This window comes from Megascapheus bottae, chromosome 11, assembly GCF_031878675.1.
Source record: "Megascapheus bottae isolate mThoBot1 chromosome 11, mThoBot2.hap1, whole genome shotgun sequence".
NCBI lineage: Eukaryota > Metazoa > Chordata > Mammalia > Rodentia > Geomyidae > Megascapheus > Megascapheus bottae.
Window position 1 is genome coordinate 45,000,043 of NC_143519.1, and position 27,127 is coordinate 45,027,169.

Sequence of the window (27,127 nt, forward strand, 5' to 3'; positions counted from 1 at the left end):
CCAATTTAGCTCTGACTTTCAATCTCTTGCCTCAGTCTCCTGTGTGCTGGTATGACAGGCTTGCAATAGGTCTGTCATGCTACTTAATAACTTGGTCCTAGTTATTTTAAGAGATCAGGTTGGAAGGAAATGTCCTATCTGATGCAGTCAATAGAAGAACATTAGTTAACTGACTCTACTATGTTTCCACTGTTGAATAGCTCCCAACAGTATTTCCTTGTCTGGTTGCATAAATAATGCAAATTGATATAGGTGGAATTTGATATTTCATTTTTGAGTACTATGCTTGGTTTTATCAGTGTACAAGAAAACTCCAGTTGGTTTACTGATTCTTCATCTCACAAGTGCTTCCTTAGTTAGCCTAAGGCCCTGAATTTAATCTCCAGTACCAAAAAATAAATAAAAAGTAAAAAATAAAGCAACGTTAGCAAAAATACCATGTAGTTGTCTGTTAATGGTTTAGGAAAGCTTTGATTCAAATGACTATTTTTATACCATTTTAAAATTAATTCATACTAACTTGCCATCCAATTTGAAAACATGTTCTAATCTTATCTAATATAGATGTTAAAATACGAGCACTTTATGTTGCATTTACATATTTATATGTAGCTGCCACTAATAGGTAAGTTATGGTTATACACTGCACTATGTTATTGTTAGCCTATTTACATTTTTTCCTGGCTGTGTATTTTAAAATATTTTCTACTTATATCTTATTATTAACTATTTATATTAGTATACTACATTATAATAAATACTGACACATCATTAATGAAATCCTATGATTTATCTAGGTTGCCTTTTTTTTTTTTTGCCAGTCCTGGGGCTTGAACTCAGGGCCTGAGCACTGTCCTTGGGCTTTCTCAAGGCTAGAGCTCTACCACTTGAGCCACAGCATCATTTCTGTGTATGGAATCAAACACGAGTCTTTGTGTATACTAGGCAAGGACTTTATCACTAGGCCAAACTCTCAGCCTAGGTTTCTTTTGTTTTTACCTCATGTCCATTTCCTGTTCCATGTCCTATACAGGACATCAGGTCACACTGACTCACAATGTCCTGTTACACTTACACTGCAGTGTGGCAGTTTATCTGACCTTGAGATTTCTCTTTTGGTGGTACTGGGATATGAACTCAGGGTATCATGCTTGCTAGGCAAATGGTCTACCACTTGGGCCACACCATCAATCATTTCACTTTAGCTTTTTTTTTTTTTTGGCAAGTCCTGGCACTTGAACTCAGGGCTTGAGCACTGTCCTTGGGCTTTCTCAAGGCAGAGCTCTACCACTTGAGCCACAACTAGGCCATGCTCCTAGCTCCAAGCTAGTTATTTTTCAGATAGATCTCCATCCAGATTTTGCTAGACCAGCCTCAGACCATGATCCCACTACCTGTACCTCCCTAACCTTACAAGCATGTATCACCAAAACTGGCTTGTCTTTTTTTTTTTTTTGGCCAGTCCAGGGGCTTGGACTCAGGGCCTGAGCACTGTCCTCGGGCTTTCCTCAAGGCTAGTGCTCTTCTACTTGAGCCATATCACCACTTCTGGCTTTTTCAGTATACATGGTATGGAGGAATAGAATTCGGGTCTTCGTGCATGCTAGGCGAGCACTCTACCACTAGACCATGCTCTCAGCCCCTTGGCTTGTCTTCTGAGATTGGGTCTTATCTAGACTAGCTTCAAATGAAAAGTTTCTTGATTTCCCCCTAAGTAGCCACAATTACAAGTGTAGTCTCTTCCTTGACAGTCTGAAAGATGCTTCCAAGTGTTTTGTACAATAATCTTTTTGAAATATGCTCATGGTAAGACTAAGGTAATGTATGAGTTTTGGAAAGAAGAGAAGCTCCACGTAATCATCCCAAGAGGAATTTATTACCTACAAATTCAAAACATATCTAGACTTCAAACTGTTACCATAGACATAATTCATGTATTATTTTTAGCATTATGATTCTGTATGATTAAAAAGCATAAAAGAATGTGATGACAATAAAGTTTGACTTTGTAAAAACAAAACTTAGAGGTAGATAACATTATATAGACAGAGAACAGTAGCCATTTTACTTCACTTCCCTATGGAAGGCTAGTTTTTATAAAAACCCACTGACAGTCTGATAAACATGCATAAATAACACATATCTAGTTAAACTCCATAAATCTTCAGAGGTAAAATGGGTTTATGTCAATATGTATGTTACATAAGCATATCTGTTTTCAAAGCAGTCATATTTTTATCTATCAAAATAGTAATCAAGCATTACACAGGATTCTCTAGTGTACAGGGCAAAAATAGCATATTAAATCTGTACAAAATATATAGCAGGTAATTCTTCCTGAAGCATTTTCCTTAACAGTAGTTCTCAAACGTGGATGGGTATCAAGTTTATCTGAACACTTGCTCAAACATAGATGCCTGGTGGTGTCCTCACCTTTTCTGGTTCAGGGATCTGGGCTGGGGCCGGGCTGTCCATTATTACTGCTGTCCAGAGGGACACTGCTAGACATTGCTCCACTGCAACAAGGAAACTGCATGTGTGCAGTGCCTATGACAAGTAAGGTGCATGTACACTCCCCTTACCAGCTAGGCAGAACCTGGTTGGGTCAGGATGAGTGTCCCTTTTCTAAGTGGGGAAACCTTGGCACCCAGCCCTGAGGAGCTCCCTTGAGGAAATAGGGAGTAGACAACAGGACTGCAAATCAGCTTCCTAATTCTATCAACCGTGTTTTCTAGTCAATATAAGGTACTATTTGTTGATAAAAGGAGTGAAAGGTATGTATTGTGGCATGTTCATACAAATGTATATGAAGATATGATCAGTTCAGTTTGGCATTCTTTGTTGTTGTTTGGTCAGTCACGGGGATTGAACTCTGGGTCTGGGCACTGACCCTGAGCTCTTCAGCTCAAGGCTACCACCCTACTTGTTGATCCATGGTGCCACTTCCTTCAGGGGGGTTTTGACTAAAGGATAATGCTGAATACAAGTATCAGGTTGATGGGCAGACTTGCTTATCCTGAACTTCTAAATTAGTCAAAGACAAAGTGAACTTCCTCTATAAACTAACAAGATGGGAAGCATATTTAGTATGTCATGAATATTCCTTAATTACTAGTGTTTTATTATTCCTTATAGAAAACATATTTAAATAAAGTCCTTTAAAGAATAATCTCATTTAAATATAAAGTAGAGTAAATATAGAGTAACTCTCTATCATCAGTCAGCCACTGCTTGCTCTTACAATGACTAACACACTTATGTCCTTTCACCAAGCAAGCTAAAAGCAGCCACATACCACAAAGAAATAAGCAATCAAAATGTTAAGAAAAGGGTACACTGAGTACAGTAAAAATAGCAAACTGAAATTGCTAATAAATTTTGTTGTTTTGTTATATTGTGTATAAAAATGGATAAAGAGACAAAAAATATTGGACTACAGACTTAGAGCTACAGGTCTAAATTTCAGAGTGATATAAAAAAACAACCAAACTCTACATTTTTATTAAAACAAACATCTCATATATAAGAAAAGATTCCCTTTAAATAGATATATATGTTACTATGTAATACTGTTAAATGCAGTTACATTTATTTAAATAGGAATTAAATAAATTGCCCCAAATGCTGATTTTCATATCATAAAGCAAAGTATCTGAAATTAAAACTTCTGAGTTTTACATTGAATATACTAGTTCCTTTGACAATATTAACAAGCATTTTTAAAGAATATATTTTCATCTATACGTCAGGTAAAGCTTTATTAAATGGGAAACACTTTTAACAGTGCATAAGTGCAAGTTTCAAAAACAAATACATTCAGAAGATCTGCTGTTCAAACAGTATTTTTTCAAAACCCGGTGGAGGAGTATGATAAAATTCACTGAACTGACAATCCAAAATTGCACTGTCATCAACTAGAGGACAGAAAAAGAGAAAATGAATTAGAAGCACATTTGAATAAAAACTATAAGATAAACTATTTTCAAGCTGTGGATTGAGCTCAGTATTAGAGCTCTTGCTCAGCATGTGTAAGGCCCTGGGCTCCATCACAGTACCAGAAAAAAAAAATATAATAAAGACTTAAAAACAATTCTGTTGGATTGCAGCATTATTTACCATAGTGAAGATATGAAACCAACCTAGATGCCCCTCAGTAAATGACTGGATCAAGAAGATGTGGTACTTATACATGAGAGAATTCTATGCTGCCACCAGAAAGAATGAATCACCCGTTTGTAAGGAAATGGAAAGACTTGGAAAAAATCATATTAAGAGAGGTAAGCCAGACCCAAAGGAACATAGGCTCAATGGTTTCCCTCATTTGTCATAATTAGTACACACCTAGGACTCTCCTAGCAGAGGATTACAATAGCTCAAAACCTAGATACATAAGGTCATATAGGATGAGACTAAATGAAAGGATCTCTAGGATATGGAAACAAGAGCTTTATCTTGTGTGAGTGTTGTTCTTAATGTACTATGTTATTTCTCTTCTCTTTTTTTGCCCTTTCGTTAACCTCATATTGTATTGTATCTGATTTTGTTACCTGGTATATTGTATATACATTTATTTGTTTATTTGAAATAGGAAAGGGAATGTGAATTAATGCACCTTCTATCTGGCAAATATCATGTAACCCTCTTACTAATTACAATAAAAAAAAGTAAAACAAAAAAAAGAAATAGGAAAGGGAAGGGGGAAAAAACAAGATGAGTGAGAAGGGGTGGAGAGAGGGACAAAACATGAGAAGGGGTATCAATGTGTGAGAAGTAATGCACCTAGTATCTGCGAATGCAACTGTAACCCCTCTATTATCCCGATAATTAAAAAAAATAATAATACTGTTGGGGCCAGGAGTTTGGCCTAGTGGTAGAGTACTTGCCTAACATGAACAAAGTCCCGAGTTCAATTCCTCAGTACCACATACATAGAAAAAGCTGGAAGTGGTGCTGTGGCTAACATGGTAGAGTGCTAGCCTTGAGCAAGCCCAAGGACAGTGCTCAGGCCCTGAGTTTAAGCCCAAGGACTTGCAAATAAAAAAATAATAATTCTATTTTCCTAATACCATCATATTAATAGGCAAGAAGAAAAAATACATCTGTGCAGGTCACAAATCTATTATGTAAAAATAGTCACAATGAAAAGCAGAATTTTCAAAAATACTAGAATATATCAACATTATTGATCATTATTGCAGGATGGTGTGAAAGTGGGTAATTTGAATTTTTTTGTTATTTGCCTATCTGTGTTTTCTCAGTTTCATACAATTAAGATGTTTTATTTAGTAAAATTACTAGTGGGAAGTTGCAAAAATATTACAAGGAGTCCTATGTACCCTGCTGGTCTCAGTAAAAAGAAGACAGAAATCTTACTTCTTTTTCAGCAATAAAGTATTTACAAACAAAATGATACAATGCCTGGCAATTCCCCCAAGGAGAGGAGGTAAAGAACAGAAACGTTGGTGAGGTGAGGCTGAAGAGGAATAAGTTGATTGTCTGAAGCTGAGTGATAAGTACACGAGGCTGTATTACAGTGTGCTCTTCTGTACACGTCTGAAATTTTCTATAATAAAAATGAAAATAATAAAGAGGGACAAAGTCAGCTCCTAAGTAAAGTAATTCTTGTGCATGCTGTGTGTGTGTCTATCTGGTCTGTCTGTCCTGGGAATTAAACTCAGGGTGTGAGCAATGTCCCTTTTTTGCTCAAGGCTATCATTCTACTACTTGAGTTACAGCTCAATTTCTGGCATTTTGGGTAATTAAGTGGGAATTTCTTGCCTGGGCTGGCTTTGAACCTCAGTCCTCAGATCTCAACTTCTTGAGAAGCTAGGATTATAGGCATGAGCCACTGATTCCTGATGGCAACTTACTCTTAGGGACAAACCTATGCATAAGTGATAGTACTCATGCCCACATGGCTGTCAAATACAAATCGATGTGAAACCATTCTAAACCTCAGAAGAAGGTAATAAATAATTAGATATGTTTTAAAAGTTAGTAAAAATTCAAGCCACATAAAATTTCCATTTCTAATTCAAAAATATTTACAATCATACTTCCTGGTCCTCTAATTCTTCCTGATAATGGGCAGAAGAAGCTTTGAAAATTCAGTAATGTTCTATAGAACTTTACAGAACATAAGATTATAAGAAATATGATTCTATAGTACTTGCATATTTAAGTATAGTAATTTTCCAGTATGCAGGGAATACATTCCACTTAATTCTTCAAAGAAAATGTAGAATGAGTACCTTCTACATAAGTTATTAACAACTTATGATAGTTCTAAGATTTAGGCTGATGAACCAGTCACATTGTTTTTACCTAGAATCCCAGCATCTGGGAGGCAAAGGTAGGCAGACTGGGAGTTCAAGGCTAATGTAGTCTATATATTATATTAAGATACTGTCTCAAAAATATTAGGACTGGAGATGTAGCTCAGTGGTAGAGTGACTACCTAGCATGTATAAGGTCCTGGGTTTGATCTCAACATTACAAACTAGCACCACTGAGGAATATATATATATATATATATATATATGTATATATATATATATATATATATGCCAAACAAAAATTACCCAAAGGGCTGGGAGTATGGTCTAGTGGTAGAGTGCTTGCCTAGTACACAATGAAGCCTTGGGTACCATTCCTTGGTATATATACAGAAAAAGCCAGAAGTAGTGCTGTGGCTCAAGTGGTAGAGTACTAGCCTTGAGAAACCCCAAGGACTAGCTCCAGGACTGGCAAAAAAAAGTTATCATACACCTACTAATAGATGAAAAACATTTCAGCTTACCATACACAACTGGATACACTGTCCCTCGTATACCTGATGCTGGACAATGCATGTTTTTTCCATTCAAATACACATTTAATTCTACATGGTCATATGTAATACCCTAAGAAGGAAAAACATTAAAAGGATAAAAACATAAATGTACCATTAGCCAGAAAGCATTCATTGCAAATCATGGAAAAATAAAAACTAAGTATAGGGAACTGACACTTTTCAATAATGGACAAAATCTTCAAGAATTCTATTTGAATGAAACTAAAACTATCAGTAGTGATTATTGTAGGGAAAAATTCAGGTTACATCTCCACAATTTACATCAGAAGTAAAATAACAAAGATAATAGTAGGGGTGGGAGTTTGGCTTAGTGGTAGAGTGCTTGCCTAGCATGCATGAAAACCTAGGTTCAATTCCTCAGTACCACATACATAGAAAAAGCTGGAAATGGTGCTGTGGCTCAAATGGTAGAGCTCTAGCTTTGAAAAAGCCCAACGACAGTGCTCAGGCCATGAATTGAAGCCCCAGGACCGCAACAAATCAAAACAAAAACAAACAAAACCCCAAAGAATTTAAATTCTAGTATTATATTTAGGTAGTCTTGACTTTTATACTGTGAATACTAAGAGAGTTCTGTGCTGTATTGCATGGACAGACTTGTAAATGCATAAAAGAAAGCACTGCTTTCCATAGAACTGGATCTTCCTAGGGGAAGCAAAGAATTTTCACCAGCAGTGCTTGCTGCCTGCTTCTAAGTTAGCAAAGAATATCTTTATGGAACTGTTCCAAGAAATCCTTTTCTGACTTTTTCTCCCCCACTCCCCCGCCCTCTGGCCTCTCTCATGCTGATTACTAACAATGGAGCATGAATTCTTTCCTGAGCCTTTTGGTTCAGGCTGGTGGTCCACAACTACAATTCTACTTCTGGTTTTTTTGCTAACTGAAGCTGAGAGTCTCAAGGCTTTATTTTTCTGGGCTGGCTTCAGACTGAATCTTTAGATCTCAGCCTCCTGAGCAGCCAAGATTAGAGGTATGAACCACTAGTGCCAGGCAATACCACCTCTCTTTTAAAACCTTTTATAATATACATCGAATATTCCTAATCTGAAATCTAAATGCTCCAAAATCTGAGACTTTTTGACATAACAAGTGGAAAATTTCCTAGCTCATCTTCTGACTATGATGGGTCATAGTCAAAATATAAGCATATTAAAAATAGTCTATAAATTACCTTCAGGTAGTATATAAATTACCTTCAGGGTAGGAATGAAATGCAAAGGGATTTCATATTTAGATGTCTCATATCTCAAATATTTCATTGTTGAAATACAAACACTTCACTATTCCCCAAACCCCATGAAATCAGAAATACTTCAGGTTCCAACCATTCAGGTAAGGGATACTCTTTTGGTTACTATTGGTGACCAAAACAGATGCTCTTTTCTTTCTTTTTTTTTTTTTTTGTTGTTGTTGGTGGTGGTGGTTGTGGGGCTTGAACTCTAGGCCTGGGTGCTGTTCCTGAGCTCTTCACCTCAAGGCTACTGCTCTATCCCTTCAGCCACAGTGCCACTTCAGGTTTTCTGGTGGTTAATTGGAGATAAGAGTTGGGACTTTCGTGCCTGGCCTGGTTTTGAATCAAGAGCATTCAGCATGTATGAAATCCTAGTTTGATCCCTAGTACCATTTAAAAACAGGTACTAGTTATTTTAGAATTGTATAACGAGAAGTAAACTACTTCAAGGATTTCTGAATGTAGATCAATTATATCAACTTTAAAGCTTTTTAGCAGAAAAAAAAAAAAGATCTTTTCTTCTCCAGGTAAGACAACAAGGCCCAGAAAAGGCAATGTGCTAAGAATGCTTTACACATATTCTCAAATTTTAGCAAAGGTGGTGTTACACAGTTTAGAGATTGCTTTGGTTTCATTTCAAATTTATCTACTTAAATGTAATAAAGCTAATTTTGCCTACCTGTGTTTTTTTTGTTTTGTTTTGTGTTTTGAAACAAAGTAGTTTACTTTGTTTTTTTTTTTTTTTTAGTTGTAGGACTTGAACTCTGGGCCTGGGTGCTGGACCTGAGCATTTCAGCTCCTGGCCCTAGTGTTTTTTGTTTTTTTTTTTAATTTCTTCTTCTTCTTCCTCTTCTTTTTCCTCTTCCTCTTCTTCTTCTTTTATGTCAGTCATGGGGCTTGAACTCAGGGCCTGGGCACTTTTGCTCAAGGCTACCTAGTGTTCTACCACTTTGAGCCACAGCACCACTTCTGGTTTTCTGTTGATTACTTGGAGATAAGAATCTCACAAACTTTTCTGCCTGGGTTGGATTTGAACTGTGATCCTCTGATCTGGGCTTCCCTTAGTAGCTAGGATTATAGGCGTGAGTTACCAGCACCTGGCCTATTTTAGTTTTCTGAATTCATATATTTTAGAATCTTTTATCAGAATGGGCACAAAACCTCAAAGTCTAATACTATTGACAGAATAAAAATTTTAGATCTGTCATTCTGTGCTATCAGTCATCTCAATGAATGAGATATGAGGGCAAGGGTAATACACAGAAGCTCAGTATATCTACAAAGAAAGACATTTGTTACTTATTATCCTTTTTATGCTTGAATTTCATATTCTAGTGTAAATAAGTTAACAGACTGAACTTATTGCAAGATCTTCTTTAAAAAAAATTACCATTTAAGAGGCTGGGAGTCTGGCCTAGTGATAGAGTGCTTGTCTAGCATGCACGAAGACTCGGGTTCAATTCCTCAGTACCATATACATAGAAAAGGTGGAAGTGGAGCCAGGAGTTTAGCCTAGTGGTAGAGTGCTTGCCTAGCATGCATGAAAACCCAGGTTCAATTCCTTGGTACCACATACATCAAAAAAAGATGGAAGTGCTGAGACTCAAGTGGTAGAGCTCTGGTCTTGAGAAAGTCCAAGGATAGTGCTGAGGCCCTGAGCTCAAGACCAGGGCTGGCAAAATAAAAAAAGAAAAAAAAGAAAAGCTGGAAGTGATGCTGTGGCTCAAGTGGTAGAGCACTAGCCTTGAGGAAAGCCCAAGGACAGTGCTCAGGCCCTGAGTTCAGTCCCCAGGATTGGCAAAAAAAAAAAAAAATATATATATATATATATATATATATACATATATATGTGTATATATATCATTTAATAGGTTGATTCATGTTACAGACATCTAGCAATAATAGAAAACCATTGATTAAGTATAAAAACCATATATAAATACAAAATATAAAACCACTGATTAAAAAAGGACAAGAAAGCTGGGTGCTGGTGGTTCATGTCTGTAATCCTGGCTACTCAGAAGGCTGAAATCTGAGGATTGAGGTTCAAAGGCAGCCTGGGCACAAAAGTCCATGAGACTCTTATCTCCAACAAATTACCAGAAAACTGGAAGTAGCACTGTGGCTCAATGTGATAGAGCACTAGCAGCTGAAGAGCTCAAAAACAGCATCCAGGCCCAGAGTTCAAGCCTCATGACTAACAAAAACAACATAAGACAGGGAGAAGCAGATTTTTCTAAAGTGGTTTACACCTTGTAGCTCCTCCATTCAGGAAAAAAAAAAATCAAATAATCAAAAGCTAACTATTCTTCATATTTTTAAAAGTGATAAAGACCAGAGCACAGTTCACAATCTATGATTTGTTCACTGTGCCAGGTAAGCAAGGTTCTGTGTATAAGGGTGCTTGGCTAAACGAGACACCAGTGCTATGCTCATACTCACTAGCTAATAGCCTGGACTCTTGTGGACAAGGTTCCAGAGGGAATATGGGAGTAGAAAATGTCTGGAAGACAGGAAAGGGGCTTTGGATTATATTTTTCAGTAAGAGGTTGGTAAAGAGACACAAAGAGAGGGCTTATGTTTCTACAATCAAGTCTAAAGGTTTTGTACCAAGTTCTTTAAGGAGATGGAAATGTAGAGGAAATTTAATTAGATTAAATGTAATGAAGATGAACACTTCTGATAAAATTCTCTTAGTAGATGTTCATAAATTAATGTGAAATTCTTCTGTAAGAATACAAAAAATGTGGAGCCGGGAGTTTGGCCTAGTGGTTAAAGTGCTTGCCTAGCATGCATGAAGACCCAGGTTCAATTCCTTGGTACCACATACATAGAAAAAAGCCGGAAGTGGTGCTGAGGCTCAAGTGGTAGAGCTCTAGCCTTGAGAAAGTCCAAGGACAGTGCTCAGGCCCTGAGCTCAAGCCCAGGACTGGCAAAAAAAAAAAAAAGAATACAGAAAATGTAAAAGAGGCTGGAAGCATAGCCTAGTGTTAGAATGCTTGCCTAGCATGCATGAAGCCTGGGTTTGATTCTTTAGTATCACATACATACAGGCAAAGCCAGAAGTGGTGCTGTGGCTCAAGTGGCAGAGCGTTAGCCTTGAGCAAAATGTGTCCAAGGACAGTGCCCAGACTCTGAGCTCAAGCTCCAGGACTGGCAAAAAATAAAAATAAAAATAAATAAAAAACCAAAAAAACCCAATCAATTAAAAGAATATCTAACATTTCCTAATATAAGGTCAGGAAACTAAACAATTATGTCTGATTGATATGATGTAAGTAGAAACTACTACTCAGCAGCAAACTTTTTTTTTTTTGGCCAGTCCTGGGCTTGAGCTCAGGGCCTGAGCACTGACCTTGGACTTTCTCAAGGTTAGAGCTCTACCACTTGAGCCTTAACACCACTTCTGGCTTTTTTCTATGTATGTGGTACTGAGGAATTGAATCCGGGTCTTCATGCATGCTAGGCAAGCACTTTAACCACTAGGCCAAACTCCCGGCCCTCAGCAGCAAACTTTTTATCATCCTCTTGTATGCAAATAAAAGCTCTTCCTGATGTCCTGGGATGTCCCCAGGTCTATAGGGACAGGGCAGAGGTAAGGCAGTGGTGCTTTCTAGAAATGACACTACCTCATTTGATTTAATCCTGGGGCTTTGGAATACAAACTAGGCACTCTCAGGCAAAACCATGTGTACAGCGGACAGCAACAGTGCTAGGAGACTCACCACCACGTCTCCCTCCTGTGGAAGGCTGTTTGCTGGCAGCCTGTTTTTCTCTTCATTGTTGTGGTATAGGGCTCCATCGTTTCTCATCACCAGACTGTGCACATCCCGGCCGAGAGGAATCTGATTCAGATTAACCTTCTGAGTTGCAACACCAATTCCCCAGATTCCTAAAAATACAATAGCTTAAATGTCTTCCAAATTTGTAGCCTATACATATATTGGTGCTATTTTTAAAGGGAGTATAAACTTTTTTTTTAAAAGAAATACCATGTTACCACTAAACTGTTATTCTGCTCATCTTTAAAAATAAAATCTCTAAAAAATATGTTGCAAAGTACATGATGTTTTCCACAGATGAAATACAGCCTAGAAGCACAGTGGGTCCTGCAGTTGTATTATTAAGGTTTGAATAATAACTTAGCTAAACTATCTTGGGATGAGTACTTAACTGCTTTAAAAGGGTGCATAGGGGCCTGGAGTTTGGCCTAGTGGTAGAGTGCTTGCCTAGTATGCACGAAGACCCAAGTTTGATTCCTTGGTACCACATACATAGAAAAAAGCCAGAAATGGTGCTGTGGCTCAAGTGGTAGAGTTCTGGCCTTGAGAAAGCCCAAGGACAATGCTCAGCCTTGAGCTTAAGGCCCAGGACTGGCAAAAAAAAATAAACAAACAATAAAAGGGTGCATAAAACACACACTATTAAAAGAACACGCTAGCTTTTTTCCTCCATTATTTTCTTTTTAGAAGATTTAAAGACTCTTAGCTTTTTGAAGAGGTTTATGCCTTTTGTCTCTCCTTTAATTTATGAGAAAAAAAACTGAACAATTAAAAAACTGTCCCCCTTGGGGCCAGGAGTTTGGCCTAGTGATAGAGTGTTTGCCTTACCCAGGGTTCCATTCCTCTGTGCCACATACATAGAAAAAGCTGAAGTGATTCTGTGGCTCAAGTGGTAGATGCTAGCTAGCCTTGAGAAAGCCCAAGGACAGTGACCAGGCCCTGAGTTCAAGCCCTGGGACTGGAAAAGCAAAGCAAAGCAAAACAAAACAAAACAAAAAAACTGACACTCATATTTTAAAAGGTACAGGAAAGAAAAGATCACAGCATGATTTAAAAAAAGTTCTTATGGGGCCAAAAACATGAGAAGGGGTATCAATGTGTGTGAAGTAATTCACCTTTTATCAGGTGAATATAACTGTAACCCTTCTATCAATTACAATAAAAATATATGAAAGAAAAGAAAAAAAAGAAAGGGAAACAAATCTTTAAATTCCCACATCTTTTTTTAGTCTATTCTATTTAAATTCAATATCATGGATTTGTCTTCTTATTCAAAATGTTTCCTGACTATTCAGATTCCTTTTGCCTTTTTACCAAAACCAAGATGCTAAAGTTCTACATACAAGGACAACAGGGACAGCTCAGACCTCTGTATAAAGCACTTGCCTAACACACACACCAGGTTTGGGTTTGACTCCCACTACCACTGCCCCCACCCCTGCAGCAACACCACTAAATTAATGTGGTCTGCAGTTCTTTCCAGCTTTATCTCTGAGAAGTCAGAGATTACTGCCACTAATTTTAAAACTCATAGTAAGTAAGAAATAATACATGACATGAACAGTATCATGGAGAAAAGAAAATGAATGATATCAAACTGTTTTCTTACCCAATCCTTTAAGTTGGTGGCTTTTTGGTCTCAGCTGAGATTTGAATGAGCAACTATTCATATTCCTCCCTCTTTCTCTCTCTCTCTCTCTTTCCTTCCCTACCTTCTCAGTGCTGGCCACAGACCAGGGCCTTGCACAGGACACCACTTACATATAGCTTCAGAGCAGCTACTTTCTAAGCTCAAACTGCTTCCTTCTCAGTTTTTATTAAAATCAGGAGAAACTACACAAGAAGGTTTGAAGATCATCTCACTAATATATTGATTTTTCTGTATTGACTGAGATATTGGAAAGTTGTGTGTGTAGATTTTTCTACTTGGCTTCCAAAATGATTTGCTCCTATACTTTATCCTCCCAAAGGACACAACTATGAGTGATTAGGAACAGACAATAATAATATTATAGGACAGTAACATCATAGATAAAACCCTGCCTGCAAGTAGTTCCCCCCCCACAAAAAAACACTTTCATGCATACAGCTCCTGGGAGGCAGAAAGGATAATCTGAATTTTGTAGAAGAAAAAGTAAATCCACTCACACTAGTGGAAGACCAAGGACTTAGGAGTAAGTTTCGGATTTTTAAAAAATTACACTGAGTCTTTTAGTCTTTTCATATATATTAAATTATTTGTTTTCTCTCTTCCCCTCCCCTTTCTTCCGTCCTTATCTCCCTCCCCTCTCCTCCCTCCCTGTGGTATATGAGACTGAACTCAGAGACACACTAACTAAGCAGTCACTCTACCATTTGAGCTATGCCTCCAGTCCCAAATTACTCTTAATATTTGGAACAGCTAGGAAGGTTAACAGCAAAGTACCATTACAATACTAACCTGTGGACTGGATTTTGAATTCGAAGTAGCTTTTGTTTTGATGTAAAGGTGCACTAGCTAAACAACCTCCTGTTCCACATATTCTTCTTCCATTTTTTACAATGACAACATCTGTTCCTAAAAAAAAAAAGCAGACACTAAGTTTTATATTTTCATTTTAAGATTTAGGATTTTACTTATTTATTTATTTTTTTGTCAGTCCTGGGGCTTGAACTCTGGGTTTGAGCATTGTCCCCGAGCTCTTCAGCTCAAGGCTACGGCCCTATCCCTGAAGCCACAGCACCACTTCCAGTTTTCTAGGGGTTAATTGGCTAATTGGAGATAAGGGTCTCACAGACTTTAGTGCGTGGGCTGGCTTTGAACCATGATCCTCAGCCTTCTGAGTAGCTAGGATTATAGGTGTGAGCCACTGCACCAGGCAGAGTTTTACATTTTTTAGTCCATAACAGTAAGGTTAGCCAGGTCCGGTGGCTCACGCCTGTAATCCTAGTTACTCAGGAGGCTGAGATCTGAGGATGGTGGTTCAAAGCCAACTGGCACTAAAGAACTCTTATCTCCAATTAATTACTAGAAAATGGGAAGTAGGGCTGAGGCTCCAGGGGTAGGATGGTAGCCTTGAGGTGAAGAGCTCAGGGAAAGTGCCCAAGCCCAGAGTTCAAGCCCCATGACATACAAAAAAAAAAAAAAAAAAAAAAAAGGATGTGATAAGGATATTATAAGTACCTTGAAGTATAGATATTGATATTTTAAATATTCAACTTACTGATTTTGGAAAATGTTTTAATATTTACAGTTGTGAGTTTAATAAAGCCATTTCAAGTAAACTGTATTAGCTTCAGTATATCCTCAAATTCAGGCACAGCACCCAGTTCCTGAGTTCAAGCTAGGACTCCCCTCTCCCCCAACACACACACATAAAAGTTTAACAGAGTTACTGTCAGCCCCATGGAAATATGTAATGGTTATTTTCCTTATCTGCTTGCTTGTTTGGAAACAGGGTTACCAATTAGGCCAGCCTAGGTTGGCCTGGAATTAGTCTTCATGCCTCAGCTTCCCATGAAGTTGGAATTAAGAGATGGGCGCCACCATACCCAGCTGTAAATCAGGTTTTAACATCACTTAATATACTTTATAATTTTATAACAATGTTTTTAGTTTTAACTCAATGGCATTTGAGTTAGACAGCAAGAAAAAATAATGTCTCTTCATATGTGATCCTGCTATTAATGCACTTTGAATCTTAGGAAAAAATATATGTTAGAGAGTATGAAAAAATTTAACAAAATTCTAATTTGTAAGAAATACCCTTTTTTTGGCGGGGGGGGGGGGGAGGAAGCAGTCCTGCAGCTTGAGCTATACTTCTACTTCCTGTTTTTTGCTGGTTAAGAAAAATGAGCCATTGGCACTAGACAAAAAGTAACCTTTAACATCAGGCAAGCCACTCCTAGGGCCTGTGGTCAATATGCCTCCTTCCTGGTAAAATAAGGGGGCTACAAGCTATGCACATTAGAAATATGTCGGACTCCTCTACAGGAGCATAAATAAAACTAGAAGAGAAAAAAAAGATCCAATTGATATTTAAACCAAAAATTATTTGTGACAAATACATGAGAAATGTAAAAGATATCAGATTCTAAAATATCTTGAGATGCTCTCTCATAAGGTAAATTTTAGAACTTACATTTAAAAATCTATTAGCATCCATTTTTTCTAATTAAGCATATTTAAGCCCAAATTCTGGGAATGAATTTACATCTGGCTACCCTGCATACCTGTAGTTCCAACTGGAGAGAATCGTTTCTCATGTCAACTCTGGGACTGACATCTTGTAGATGCTCAGCAAGTAACAGAGACTGAAATGAATAAGTAACTCAGTTGTATGAAGCACTTTGTGGTTTCTGGACCTGCTCTCCAAGGAAGCTGCCTCAATCTTGGGCTTTAAAAGCATATAGTCTTTGACCTGGGTTAAATCAGCCAGTAGTTCACATTTCCTGGCTACAATGATTGGGTGAACAACATTTATATCACCTAAAACGCAACAATCTGAGTCTCAGGACTTTTTCAGAGAGCCATAGGATGAAGGCACTCTCATTTTATTGGATCTGAATGAGGATGCTTGCAGCCCAAGAAACCTCCTGCAAGCGATCCCAGAAACTAGCCTTCAGGAATAAGCAGAAGCCAGAGGAAATAAATGAAAACAATTGTGTTCTTGGCAGCACTACATCTTTCCTGGATCCAGTGCTGCTTTTGTACTTTTCAGGTAAATTGACTAATATATGTCCTTCATTCTGAGTTATTTTTTACTACTTGACACAGAAAACACCTTTAGCAAAACACATTTCCAAGGATTATGCAAGTAAATGTCATTTTCTTTTTTTTAAAATGAGTCTATGGTTCACCACACAAAGGCTCCTTCTATAACAGATAGTTTATTATCTTGGATTTTATCCTGAGGTTATTAAAATAATAGAAATATCAGAAGATTCTCAATACAATACAGTCTGCTCTGTGAATTGTAATTACAGAAACAACTGTGAGCATATGCTATTATCCTCTTATTTCAATAGTATCTTCAAAGAATTCTGTTAGGGAGCAAAATGTTCTTACGGAAAGGTGAATATATTCAAATAATCTGGGTGTTTCAAAATCAGTAAGTCTCTTTAAAATTATTCTACTTCTTTTTATTAATTCAAAGATACTTTATGTAGATCTATGTGATTTGTATAGTGTCTCTGTGTGTGTGCATGCGCATAGTGTGTGTGTTTATGGAACTGGGGTTTGAACTCTTAGGCAAAGCCTATATTGCTCTTACTGCTGACCTTCATTTTTTTTCAGGCTTGAGACCAAGACTCTTTTGCTCATTGGCTAACACTCTACCAAATTAGTCATGCTTCTAATCCCCATCCCCCACACTTTTTTTCTGGTTATTTTGAGAAAGGGTCTTGCTTCTTGTACAGCACATACCTGGGAACCATTCACATATGTCAAACTTCTCAGTCTAGCTAAAACAACACTAGCTAGGTCTCGAACTTTTCTGCCTATGCTGGCCTCAAATCTTGGTTTTTCTAATCTCAGCCTACTAAGTACCCAGGGTTACAGGTATGAGCCATTGCACTTGTTCCATGGAACTTTTCAAATGAGCAGCATCTCTTTCAAAGGAGATACTTGGTTGTTGTTGGTGGTGATGGTGGTGGTTGTGGAGGTGGAGATGGAAGTGGTGGTGGTGGTGTGTGTGTGTCTTCTGGTCCTGGAGATTGAATGCAGGACCTAGTTGCTGTCCCTGAGCTTCTTTTATTTGTGGGTCATAGGGCTTTTTAGCTCAAGGCTAGTTGTTCTACCACTTTAAGCCACAGGTCTACTTCTGGTTTTCTAGCAGTTAACTGGAGATAAGAATTTCACTGACTTTCCTACCAGGGCTGGCTTTGAACTGGGATCCTCAGAATTCGGCCTCCCGAGTATGCTAGGGTTATAGGCATAAGCCACTGACCTGGCTCAAAGTAGCTAGCTACCATTAGAGGCTTTTGTTTCTAAAAAGAAAATTCATAATTAAAATCAGACTATATATAACTATACCACAGAAAAATCTACAAGAGGAACTCTAAAATGATTTTATGCAATGTAACATTATCAATGGTTACTAAGAAAGAGGAATCATTCAGCTACAAATACATAGATTATTTATTTTGGAAAGAGAGAGAAGGGAGAGGAACACAGTGGCATGCACATCTGTAGGCCTGTTTACTCCAGAGGCTGAGGTGGGAAGACAGTGTAAGCCATGAGTCATGCCTTGCCTGGGCAACATAGTGAGGCTCCCTCTTTAGATTATCTATACAACCTTTCATTCATTTAAATATACGTATATTTATTCAGTGTGCCTCCCATATTTTCAACTTAAGGTCAACTCATACTTGAAACATGCTTTTCTAACTCAATATCCCTCTCCTTTCAGGTTTTCAAATCAAGCTTGTGATTAAGGAGTTTTAATTTGCTAGAAGACAGGTTAAGAAAAAACTTCCAGGGGTTGGCGATATGGTTCAGTTGGTACAGTGCCAGCCAATGAACAAAGTGCTTTGTACTGGGTTCAAGTCCCAGTCTTGCAAAAAAAAAAAAAAAAAAAAAAAGGAATAAAAGAAAAAAAAGAAAGGAAAAAACTTCCATACAGAAAGAAAATTGGAACATGAAAGCATTCTAATTCATCCAGTTAGGACCTGGAAGGTACTGGGAAGCTTTGGAGAAAGGCAAATGTGAGTATAATAATTAGCTCTTCCTAGAAAAGAGAGGTCAATGGAAAAAGAACAATGTACAGAGCAGGCTTCAGGCAAGCAGGAGTCTGATGGCAGAGATAGGAAGAAGAGCTAAGGCTGCTCAAATGCTCTATGAGTTGTCCTTTACTGTGGCCTCAGCCCTTTGAAAAATGCCTACCACCATATAGTCATTCAATAAACATCAGCTTACTTCTGGTACTGGAGCTTGAACTCAGAGCCTTGCATTCTAGCTTTTATGCTCAAGGCTGATGTGCTACACTTCCAGTTCCTGATACAGAAATGTTCTCCGAGGGAAATTACAGAATCTGAGTATCCACTGCCTGCAAGTAATGATGAATACAAAATAATTTAAAGATATATATTATTTATGTATATACTTTTATATGTATCCTAGTAAGTGCTACACTTGGGAAACCTTAAAATCGGAAGTACTGTAATAATACCCAAGTACAGGCGATAATAATCACCTTTAGTTTAGAAATTTATAATGGAGAATGTTTCTAGAATTACAAAAAAAAATCTGGGCAGAAGAGGGTTTTGTTACAAATCAAATGTTAAGAACTGCCTGTGTTATTTCAACTCACTGTGGTTTAAACAATTCGAGATGCAGGAGAAAAAAAGTGCCAAGGCACACTTACAAAATAATCAACAAAAGCCAGTACTCTGAAATAATGATATTGGGAAATCTCTCCTGCTAGGAGCACATTCCGAAAGCACCGAACTGTAAGGGAAAAGTCTAAAGAGAGAAATAACAATAATTGCGGTAAAAGAGACTACAGAGGGGGAGAGGAAGAATCTTGGATGAGAAATCGTCAGGCCATTTGTCACCGGGAAAAACAATGGATACAAGGGATCAAAGCTCTGTTTTATTTCGCAATAGCCTGACCTGCTGGGCAGAGGCCAGTTCGATGAAATTACAGTGACTAAGGAGTCCAGCGGTTGAGAGGTTTGGGTGGAAATGGAATGGTCTGACGGGAGGTACAACTTGAGGCTTCTGCAAATCTACCTGGTTTTGACTTTCGGGGGTGAGAGAAAATAATTTCCTATAAAACAAGCGTCGAGCAGGGTGCGGAGAAACAACCTGACAGTCTGGAGAGAAGACCCTAAAGCCTCGTGACAACGCGCGGGGTGCGATCGGGGCGCCTCGTCCCCCTCACGCAGCTCCGGGGAGAGAGGGGCATCCATACCCCCGCTCCCGACGCCGGCCACGGACCCCGGCCGCGCAGCCTCGAGTACGGAACCGGCCCCGGGCGGGGTCCGCTGGCGAGACCGCAGCGAGTCCAGGTGGGCGCGCGACCTTCCGACCACCCCCCACCCCGCCCTGGTCCCGTCGAGCCGGCCCGCCGAGCCCGGCCCCCAAGGGCCGTTGGGTCCGGGGGGTGGGGAAAGGAGGCCCTTACCCATGTGCTGCGTGTCCAGCTGCACGGCCGGCATCTCCTTCAGGGGGATGTGGCCGGTCCCCCCGTCCCTGCAGCACCTCAGGCAGCAGAAGACCGACGCGGCCATGGCTCCAGGACCACCGATCTTCCGCCCGACCCTAGCTCGCAGCGACTACGCCCCCCGCCGCTCCGCCCCGCCTCCCGCCCCCTCCCGAGCGCCCGCGCCGACGGGTACGCTCCGAGGCCGGAACAGCGACTCCCAGGGCGGGGAGGCGCAACGCAGGCCGAGGCTAGGCGGGCCTGGGCGAAGCGGCGGACCGGCGGGCGCGGCGGCGCAGGGAGGTGGGCGGGACCGGCGGCGTGACGCCACGGAGTAGGCGTGGCGAGCGGGCGGGAAACGGCGTGCGCCTGCGCACTACGCAGTTCTTGCCTTAGGATGGCCTCGTGCCCGCCTCCCATGCTGACAGGTGAGCGAGATTGTCCTGTCGATCCCGACGGTTGGGGTTCTCAGGTGCTGGATTGTTTTCTTTTGTTTTTGCTTTTGTCTTCTTTTCGATACTAGAAGTCTCACCTAGTTGGCCAGGTTGGTGCACTCCTGGATTTAAGTAATCCTCCCGCCTCAACCTCCATATGGGCGCGCGCCACCACACCCAGCGGAACGCTCCGGGTTAAAAAACTGCTTTCCTGTTCCGCCATTGTTTCTTTATAGTGGGTCGACTGACCGGAGCAGGTGGGCCTGGGGGGCGGGGAGCTAAGTCAAGACCACCCCCGACGTGACCTTCCGCACGCCGGGAGCGGAGCAGCGGCGTCCACCGAGAGCCTCCGGGGCGAGGCCTGCGGGGCACGGCGTCTCTGGAGGCGGAGATGCCCTTTCCCAGGTCCTGGGTGCCGGCGCCCCCGACGCACTGGAGGCCACACTAGAAGAGGAGAGCCGGCGGTAGCCGGGCGGGAGGCCCACTCTGGATCGGCCGCTTCCAAGTGAGAGTATTCAGGTAGCTGCGGGAAGGTTGTCGGGGCCTCCGAGGAAGCTCCTTTCTACTTCTACGTACATAATTTCTGTCCCTTGTTACTCTCTCCACCCTTAAGCCATCCTTCTATGGTAACTTTCACAGCTCCAGATACCCACCTGACATCCAGAATTGGTTTCAGCCTCTCTCCCAGGTTTCCATCCTAAAGGCTTCTTTCCTGGGATTCAAGTCGAGAAACTGGACATAAATCCCCATTGCTTGAAGCAGTTATTTCCCATACATACCTTTTATCACTGGAGTATAAATATCCCTGTATGGATGATTTTGGTCCACAGAACAAGGAAAGATTTTTCAATGCCCACCCTTTCTTTTCTGTCTATACGAATGTTGTTATTCTGATACTAAAGAAAATCTGCAAATTTTCTATTTTGAGATTTTAATTACCATAGAATTAATAGCCAAGATAATTGCTTACTCAGATTGAGGGTAAGTTATTGCAGGCCCCAACTGCCTATGAAGTATTCTCTTGGTATTCATTTTATACCTGAAGTTTTCTTTTATTGAAACCCTTAATCATACTCTGGAAATTTAGTGTTAATGGTTTTTTTCCCCCAGGGGCAAAGAGTATTGCATAGAATGTTAGAGCATCTTTTTCTTTTTGTCTGCCCACTAAAAGGTGCGCCCTTTTTCCCAAATGTTATCTAAGTGAATTTTTGCAAGGCTTCAAGGTTAATAATGGCCCCCACTTTATAGATGAAGAAATAGGCTTATGGAATCCAGTGACTGGTAACTAAAGAAATGTACAAGGTAGGGCTGCAAACCCACTAGTCAAAATCTAAGCCTATTTTTGCACCACTGGTCATGATGCCTCTCAGATCTGCACTTCTAACTTCTCTAAAACATGCTGTCAGTTGAAACTGCTGGTTTGTACTTAATTTAAAAATTTTTTTTTTTTTTCGCCAGTCCTGGGCCTTGAGCTTTCTCAAGGCTAGAACTATATACCACCTGAGCCACAGCACCACTTCTGGCTTTTTTCTATGTATGTAGTACCTATGGTCTTCGTGCATGCTAGGCAAGCACTCTATCACTAGACCAAACTCCTGGCCCCTGTACTTAATTTTTGTATGTTTTCATTCATCTCCTTGGGTAAAGGTGCCATAACTCATGTACAGACAACAAAAATAAAGTTCGTTGTTATAAGGAAAAAAAAATTGTTCAGAACTATTATTAAACGTAGTTCGTAGCCCAGAGCTGATGGATCATGTTATGCCTAACTACTCAAGAGGCTGATATCTTAAGCTGAGATCTAGAAATTAAGTTTCTGAGCTACCCTGAACAGTGGCCTAGTGGTAGCATTTTTGGCTAGCATGGACGAAGCCCTGGGTTCGAGTCCCCTGAACCACATATACAGAAAAAACCAGAAGTGGCACCATGGCTCAAGTGGCAGTGTGCTAGCCTTGAGCAAAACTGTCCAAGGACAGTGCCCAGGCCCTGAGTTCAAGCCCCAGGACTGGCAAAAAAAAAAAAAAAAAAAAAACCAACAACAAAAAAAAGCAGAATGAAGCAAGCAAAACCGGTTTTCTCCTGGAACAGACTTTTCTGTTTGGCGGGTGAATGTCACCTCTGAGCTCATAGACTTCCTTTCTAGTATCTGGGATCCTGTTAACCTCACATAATTTTTTTCAAAGGAGTGATCCATTCTTTTTGAAAAGCATAGTTTTACAGATATTTTCAGTGTTCCATAGCTATCACTTTGAATAACAATCACAAATAAAGCCAAAAAAAATGTTTCCCAGTAGTTAGTCAGAAAGTCATTTATCTAAGTCAAAAGCAATAACCAGGAATGACTGTTGGAGGAAGGGAGGGAGGGGTCTGTTGTTTCAGTGACCTATGCCAGGAACTCAAGAACTAATAAGACATGATGTAAAGCATATGTTTCAGAGTTGCTTTTGACATCATGCTCAGTTTTTCTTTACTGGTTTGTGTGGTGGTCAAATGTCTCCTATTAGTGAATTTCACACTTTGTACTGGGTTGCACAAAATGGTTTCTTTCTAAAAAGGCATTAATCAGTTTTTAAGCCAAAAGAATGATTGGAGTGGTCCAAACCACATTTTAGATAATTTAAAAATCATAATAAACATTAGTTTGAAATCCTCATGCATCTAAAAGCTAACATGTTTTTGGGACCTTGACTTTTTTGTTTTTGTGGGTCATCGGCTTGAACTTAGTTTGGGTGCTGTCCTTGAGCTCTTCAGCTCAAGGCTACCACCCTATCTCTGGGCCTGGGCACTGTCCCTGAGCTCTTCTGCTTAAGGCTGTCACCCTACCCTTGAGCCAAGCCCCATTTCCCATTTTCTAGAGGTTAATTGGAGATAAGAGTCTCAGGTACTTTTGTACCTCGACTGGCTTTGAACCTTGATTCTCAGATCCTAGCCTCCTGAGTAGCTAGGATTACAGGCATGAGCCACTGCGCCTGGCTACTATTCATTTTTATAATATGGAGTAATAGCAACTGACATGTTTACTGTTATCAGGCATTGATCTAAGCATTTTCTCCTTTATTCAAGATGCTTCTGCCACTTGAGTGATACACTTCCAACCCTTTTTGCTTTCATTATTTTTAAATTTTATTTTGGTCAGAGTAGCTGGGGCTGTGATCTTCCTATTTATACTTCCCAAGTAGCTGCTCCTGATTCTATGTGCTTTTTTTTTTTTTTTGTAAACTAATTTAATCCTTGTTAGCAGCCCTGTGTGAGAAAAACTTTCCTTCACTTTATAGATGAGGATACTGAAGAGAAGAAAGATAATAAAGATAGCTAATATATTGAATGAGGAATGGAGTTGCATTTGAACCCAGACATTCTCGCCTTTGAGTCTGTGCACTTAACCACTGTGCAAACTGCTTTCCTTGGGCTGCTACAATTATGAATACGTTCCTAATTTGATTTGTTTTCTTCTATTTTATACCTCGTTATTTAAATTTACCTGGAGTTAATTATATTTATTTAGTGTCAATTTACTGAATTCTTTTATTAAAGAATTTTAGCATTGATTTTTACATCATATTTCAAATGACGTGTTTAACAAGTATTCAAGAACGGAATCTCTATATACAATCACTGGCACTTAGATTTTAGAACATAATTAAAATTAGGCTGAGGGTTTGTATGTCATAGATACATATTAATCTATGTAATAAAACATGTCCAAAGAGTCATAAATTTTTATGTCTATGTAGTTGCGTTTATATTTCCAATACTATGTCCATAGCATTGGGTACCCAAATATTGAGTCCTCACTCTTGTACTGCTTGGATCTAATGCGTCTTTTGTTCTTTTGGTCTTGACTTGTCTCATTCAATATGTTTCACTCTAGCTTCATCCACTTTCCAGCAAATGCCATTATTTTATCTTGTCTGTTGGCTATGTAGAATTCCATTGTATTTACATACCACATTTTTTGTATCCATTCATCCAGTAGGGCATCTGTATTATTTCCATCGCCTGGCTTTTGTGAATAGTGCAGAGATGACCATAGCTGAGCAGGTGTCCTTATCATATCCTGGGTTATGATGTTCAGGATAGATGCCCAGGAGTGGTATGGTGGGATCATAGGGAAGGTCTATTTTCAGTTCTTAAGAAACCTCCACACTGCTTTCCAGAGTGGCTGAACTAGCTTACAATCCCACCAGCAGTGCAGTAGGGTTCCTTTTTCTCCACAACCCGCCAGCATCTGTCATTGAGTTCAAAACCTTGGCCATTCTTGTTGGGGTAAGGTGGTATCTTAGGGTTGTTTTTATTTGCATTTCCTTTATGATCATGGATGATGAGCATTTTCTCATATGCTTTTCTGCCATTTTAACCTCTTCTTTTGATAAGTCTCTCTTTAGTTTCCTTGCCCATTTCGTGAATGGTTTGTTGGGTTTGGGGGGATTAGTTTCTTGAGTTCCCTGTAGATATGGGATATTAAGGATTTGTCTGATGTATTATTGGTAAATATTTTTTCCCAGTTGGTTGGCTGTCTTCCTATCTTTTTGCTTTTATCAGCGCTGAAACTTTTTATGTTTAGGTTGTCCCATTTGTCGAGTCTCTCTCCAATCTGTTGTGACCCTGGGATTCTGTGCAGAAAGTTTTTGCCCTTGAGTTTACTGAATTTTAAAGTGTATTTTTTTACATTCAACAAACCACCATAAGAAAACACAAGAGGGCCAGGAGTGTGGCCTAGTGATAGATTGTTTGGCCAGCATGCACGAAGACCTACGTTCAATACCTCGGTAACATACATAGAAAAAGCCATAAGAGGTGCTATGGCTCAAGTGGTGGAGGGCTAGCCTTAAGGAATGCCCAAGGACAGTGCTCAGGCCCTGAGCCTAAGCCCAGGACTGAGAAAAAAAAAACCAAAAAGAAAACTCACAAGAACATAATACTGTAATAGACTGACATTAGTGAGCTTGGTCTTTGTTCTATTATCAGCACCTTTGAACATTTTGTATCAGTCCTTTGCAGTGGGGTCTAACTATCTGAAAGACAGGCTGTTACTTTTCATTGCTAAGCCAGGTAAGCCAGGTTGGAGACCAGAGATTTGACATTAGGAAGAAAAGAATGGAGTAATGAAATTTGAAAAAAGGACAAAAGAGAAGAAAGCAAAACTTTTGTTTCCCCCTTTGGTACTGGGGATTGAACTCAGGGCCTTGTGGTTGCTACACAGGCAGGCTACCACTTGAGTCACATTTTAATATTGAAGAAAATGGAAGCCGAGCACTGGTAGCTCATGCCTATAATCCTAGCTACTTAGGGTAAGATCTATTTATCATGGTTCAAAACCAGCCAGGGCAGGAAAGTTCATGAGACAACTAACTCCAATTACACACCAAAAAACCCAGAAGTGGTGCTATGACTCAAAGTGGTAAAACACTAACCTTGATCAAAAGAGCTCAGGGACAGCACCCAGACCCTGAGTTCAAGCTCCAGGACTAGCAGAAAAAGAAAAAAGAAAAAGAAACCAATGGCAAGTACTATGTAAATGAAATGTTAGGAAATTTTTTAAAAAGTAAATTACCCCAGACTTTGAACCTTTCTTCTTTTCAGTGACATAATTGAGGAGTTCTGTGATACTAGCCCAATATTAAGTTTCCCCTCTCAAAAATGCAGTTATCTTAAAGTATTATGAATACTTTTTAGTCTTTCACTAATTTAGCTTCTAAGTTTTATTGTAGCAATAATAGGAAAAGGGAGTTTTGAGGACACAAAAGGAAAGCAGAACAAAACTTAATTCAAAAGTAAGTTTTGGATTCTCAGAAGAAATAAAGGAAAGTGAAGATATGTAAAGTTCTTGGATCTCTGTTCTTTGAGAGCAGTTAAAACTGCGGTCTTCAGCCATAACACCCTGAACGTGCCCAATCTTGTCTGATTTTGGAAGCTAAGCAGGGTGGGCCCTGGTTAGTACTTGGATGGGAGAGCAGTTTAAACTGTAACTTGGAGCTGGGCACAGTGGCTCACGTCTGTAATCCTAGCTACTCAGGAGGCTGAGATCTGAGGATCAAGGTTCAAAGCTAGCCCAGGCACAAAAGGACTTGAGACTCTTATCTCCAGTTAACCTCAGAACTCAAGTGGGGCTTGGCTCAAGGGTAGAGCTGTAACCTTAGACTGAAGAGCTCAGAAACAATGCCCAGGCCCAGGGGTAGGGTGGTAGCCTTGAGCTGAAGAGCTCAGGGACAGTGCCCAGGCTGAGTTCTAGCCTCAGGACACACAAAAACAAACAAAATAACTAACTTGGGCCTGGGAATCTGGTAGGGTGCTTGCCTAGCGTGTATGAAGCCTTGGGTTTGATTCCTCAGTATCCTATAAACAGAAAAAGCCAGAAGTGGCTCTGTGGCTCAAGTGGTAGAGTGCTAGTCTTGAGCAAAAGAAGCTCAAGGACAGCACCCAGGCTGTTGAGTTCAAGCCCCAAGACTGGCAAAATCAAAACAAAACAAAAGAATGTGACTTGCCTATACTTTTCATGAGAAGTATTTTGCAAATAGTTTTCATAGCAAAAGATAAGATTATATAGCCTGGTATTTTGGGAGAAAGGTTGGCAAAACACTTAGCTGTGCCAAATAGTTCAAATAAAAGTTTCCCAAGGCATCTCAAATATTCAAGTGATATGTATGTTTGGACTACAGTAGTATCAGGGAGCAAGAAGTCACCAAGTCTGGATTTTAAAGCCA

The 27,127-nt window shown here is 39.7% G+C and overlaps 2 protein-coding genes across 8 annotated transcripts in view; one reads left to right on the forward strand and one right to left on the reverse strand.

Annotated features, from left to right (window-relative positions):
• Positions 1-3,731: 3,731 nt before the first annotated feature.
• On the reverse strand, positions 3,732-20,216 carry Spryd7 (SPRY domain containing 7). Of its 2 annotated transcripts, none has more exons than XM_090342188.1 (5): positions 19,972-20,204; positions 14,307-14,423; positions 11,810-11,976; positions 6,800-6,902; positions 3,732-3,914 (listed from the first exon to the last, which is right to left on the reverse strand). In XM_090342188.1, exons 1-5 carry the CDS (start codon positions 20,075-20,077, stop codon positions 3,817-3,819), a joined length of 591 nt encoding a protein of 196 aa, XP_090198314.1. In that variant the 5' UTR covers positions 20,078-20,204; the 3' UTR covers positions 3,732-3,816. The 2 variants fall into 2 exon arrangements, with proteins under 2 accessions (XP_090198314.1, XP_090198315.1); XM_090342189.1 differs by lacking the exon at positions 3,732-3,914 and adding an exon at positions 5,263-5,563 and having other exon boundaries at positions 19,972-20,216.
• A 125-nt stretch (positions 20,217-20,341) lies between these two features.
• Trim13 (tripartite motif containing 13) overlaps positions 20,342-27,127 on the forward strand; it is a 40,509-nt gene continuing 33,723 nt past the window's right edge. For 3 of the 6 annotated variants that reach the window (XM_090342183.1, XM_090342185.1, XM_090342179.1), the window contains exon 1: positions 20,342-20,417. The gene's annotated coding sequence lies outside the window, so the exon portion shown is untranslated. Of the gene's footprint in view, positions 20,418-20,443; positions 20,462-20,515; positions 20,534-20,857; positions 20,943-27,127 lie in introns of those variants that run through there. The other 3 variants (XM_090342181.1, XM_090342182.1, XM_090342180.1) reach the window with 3 other exon arrangements.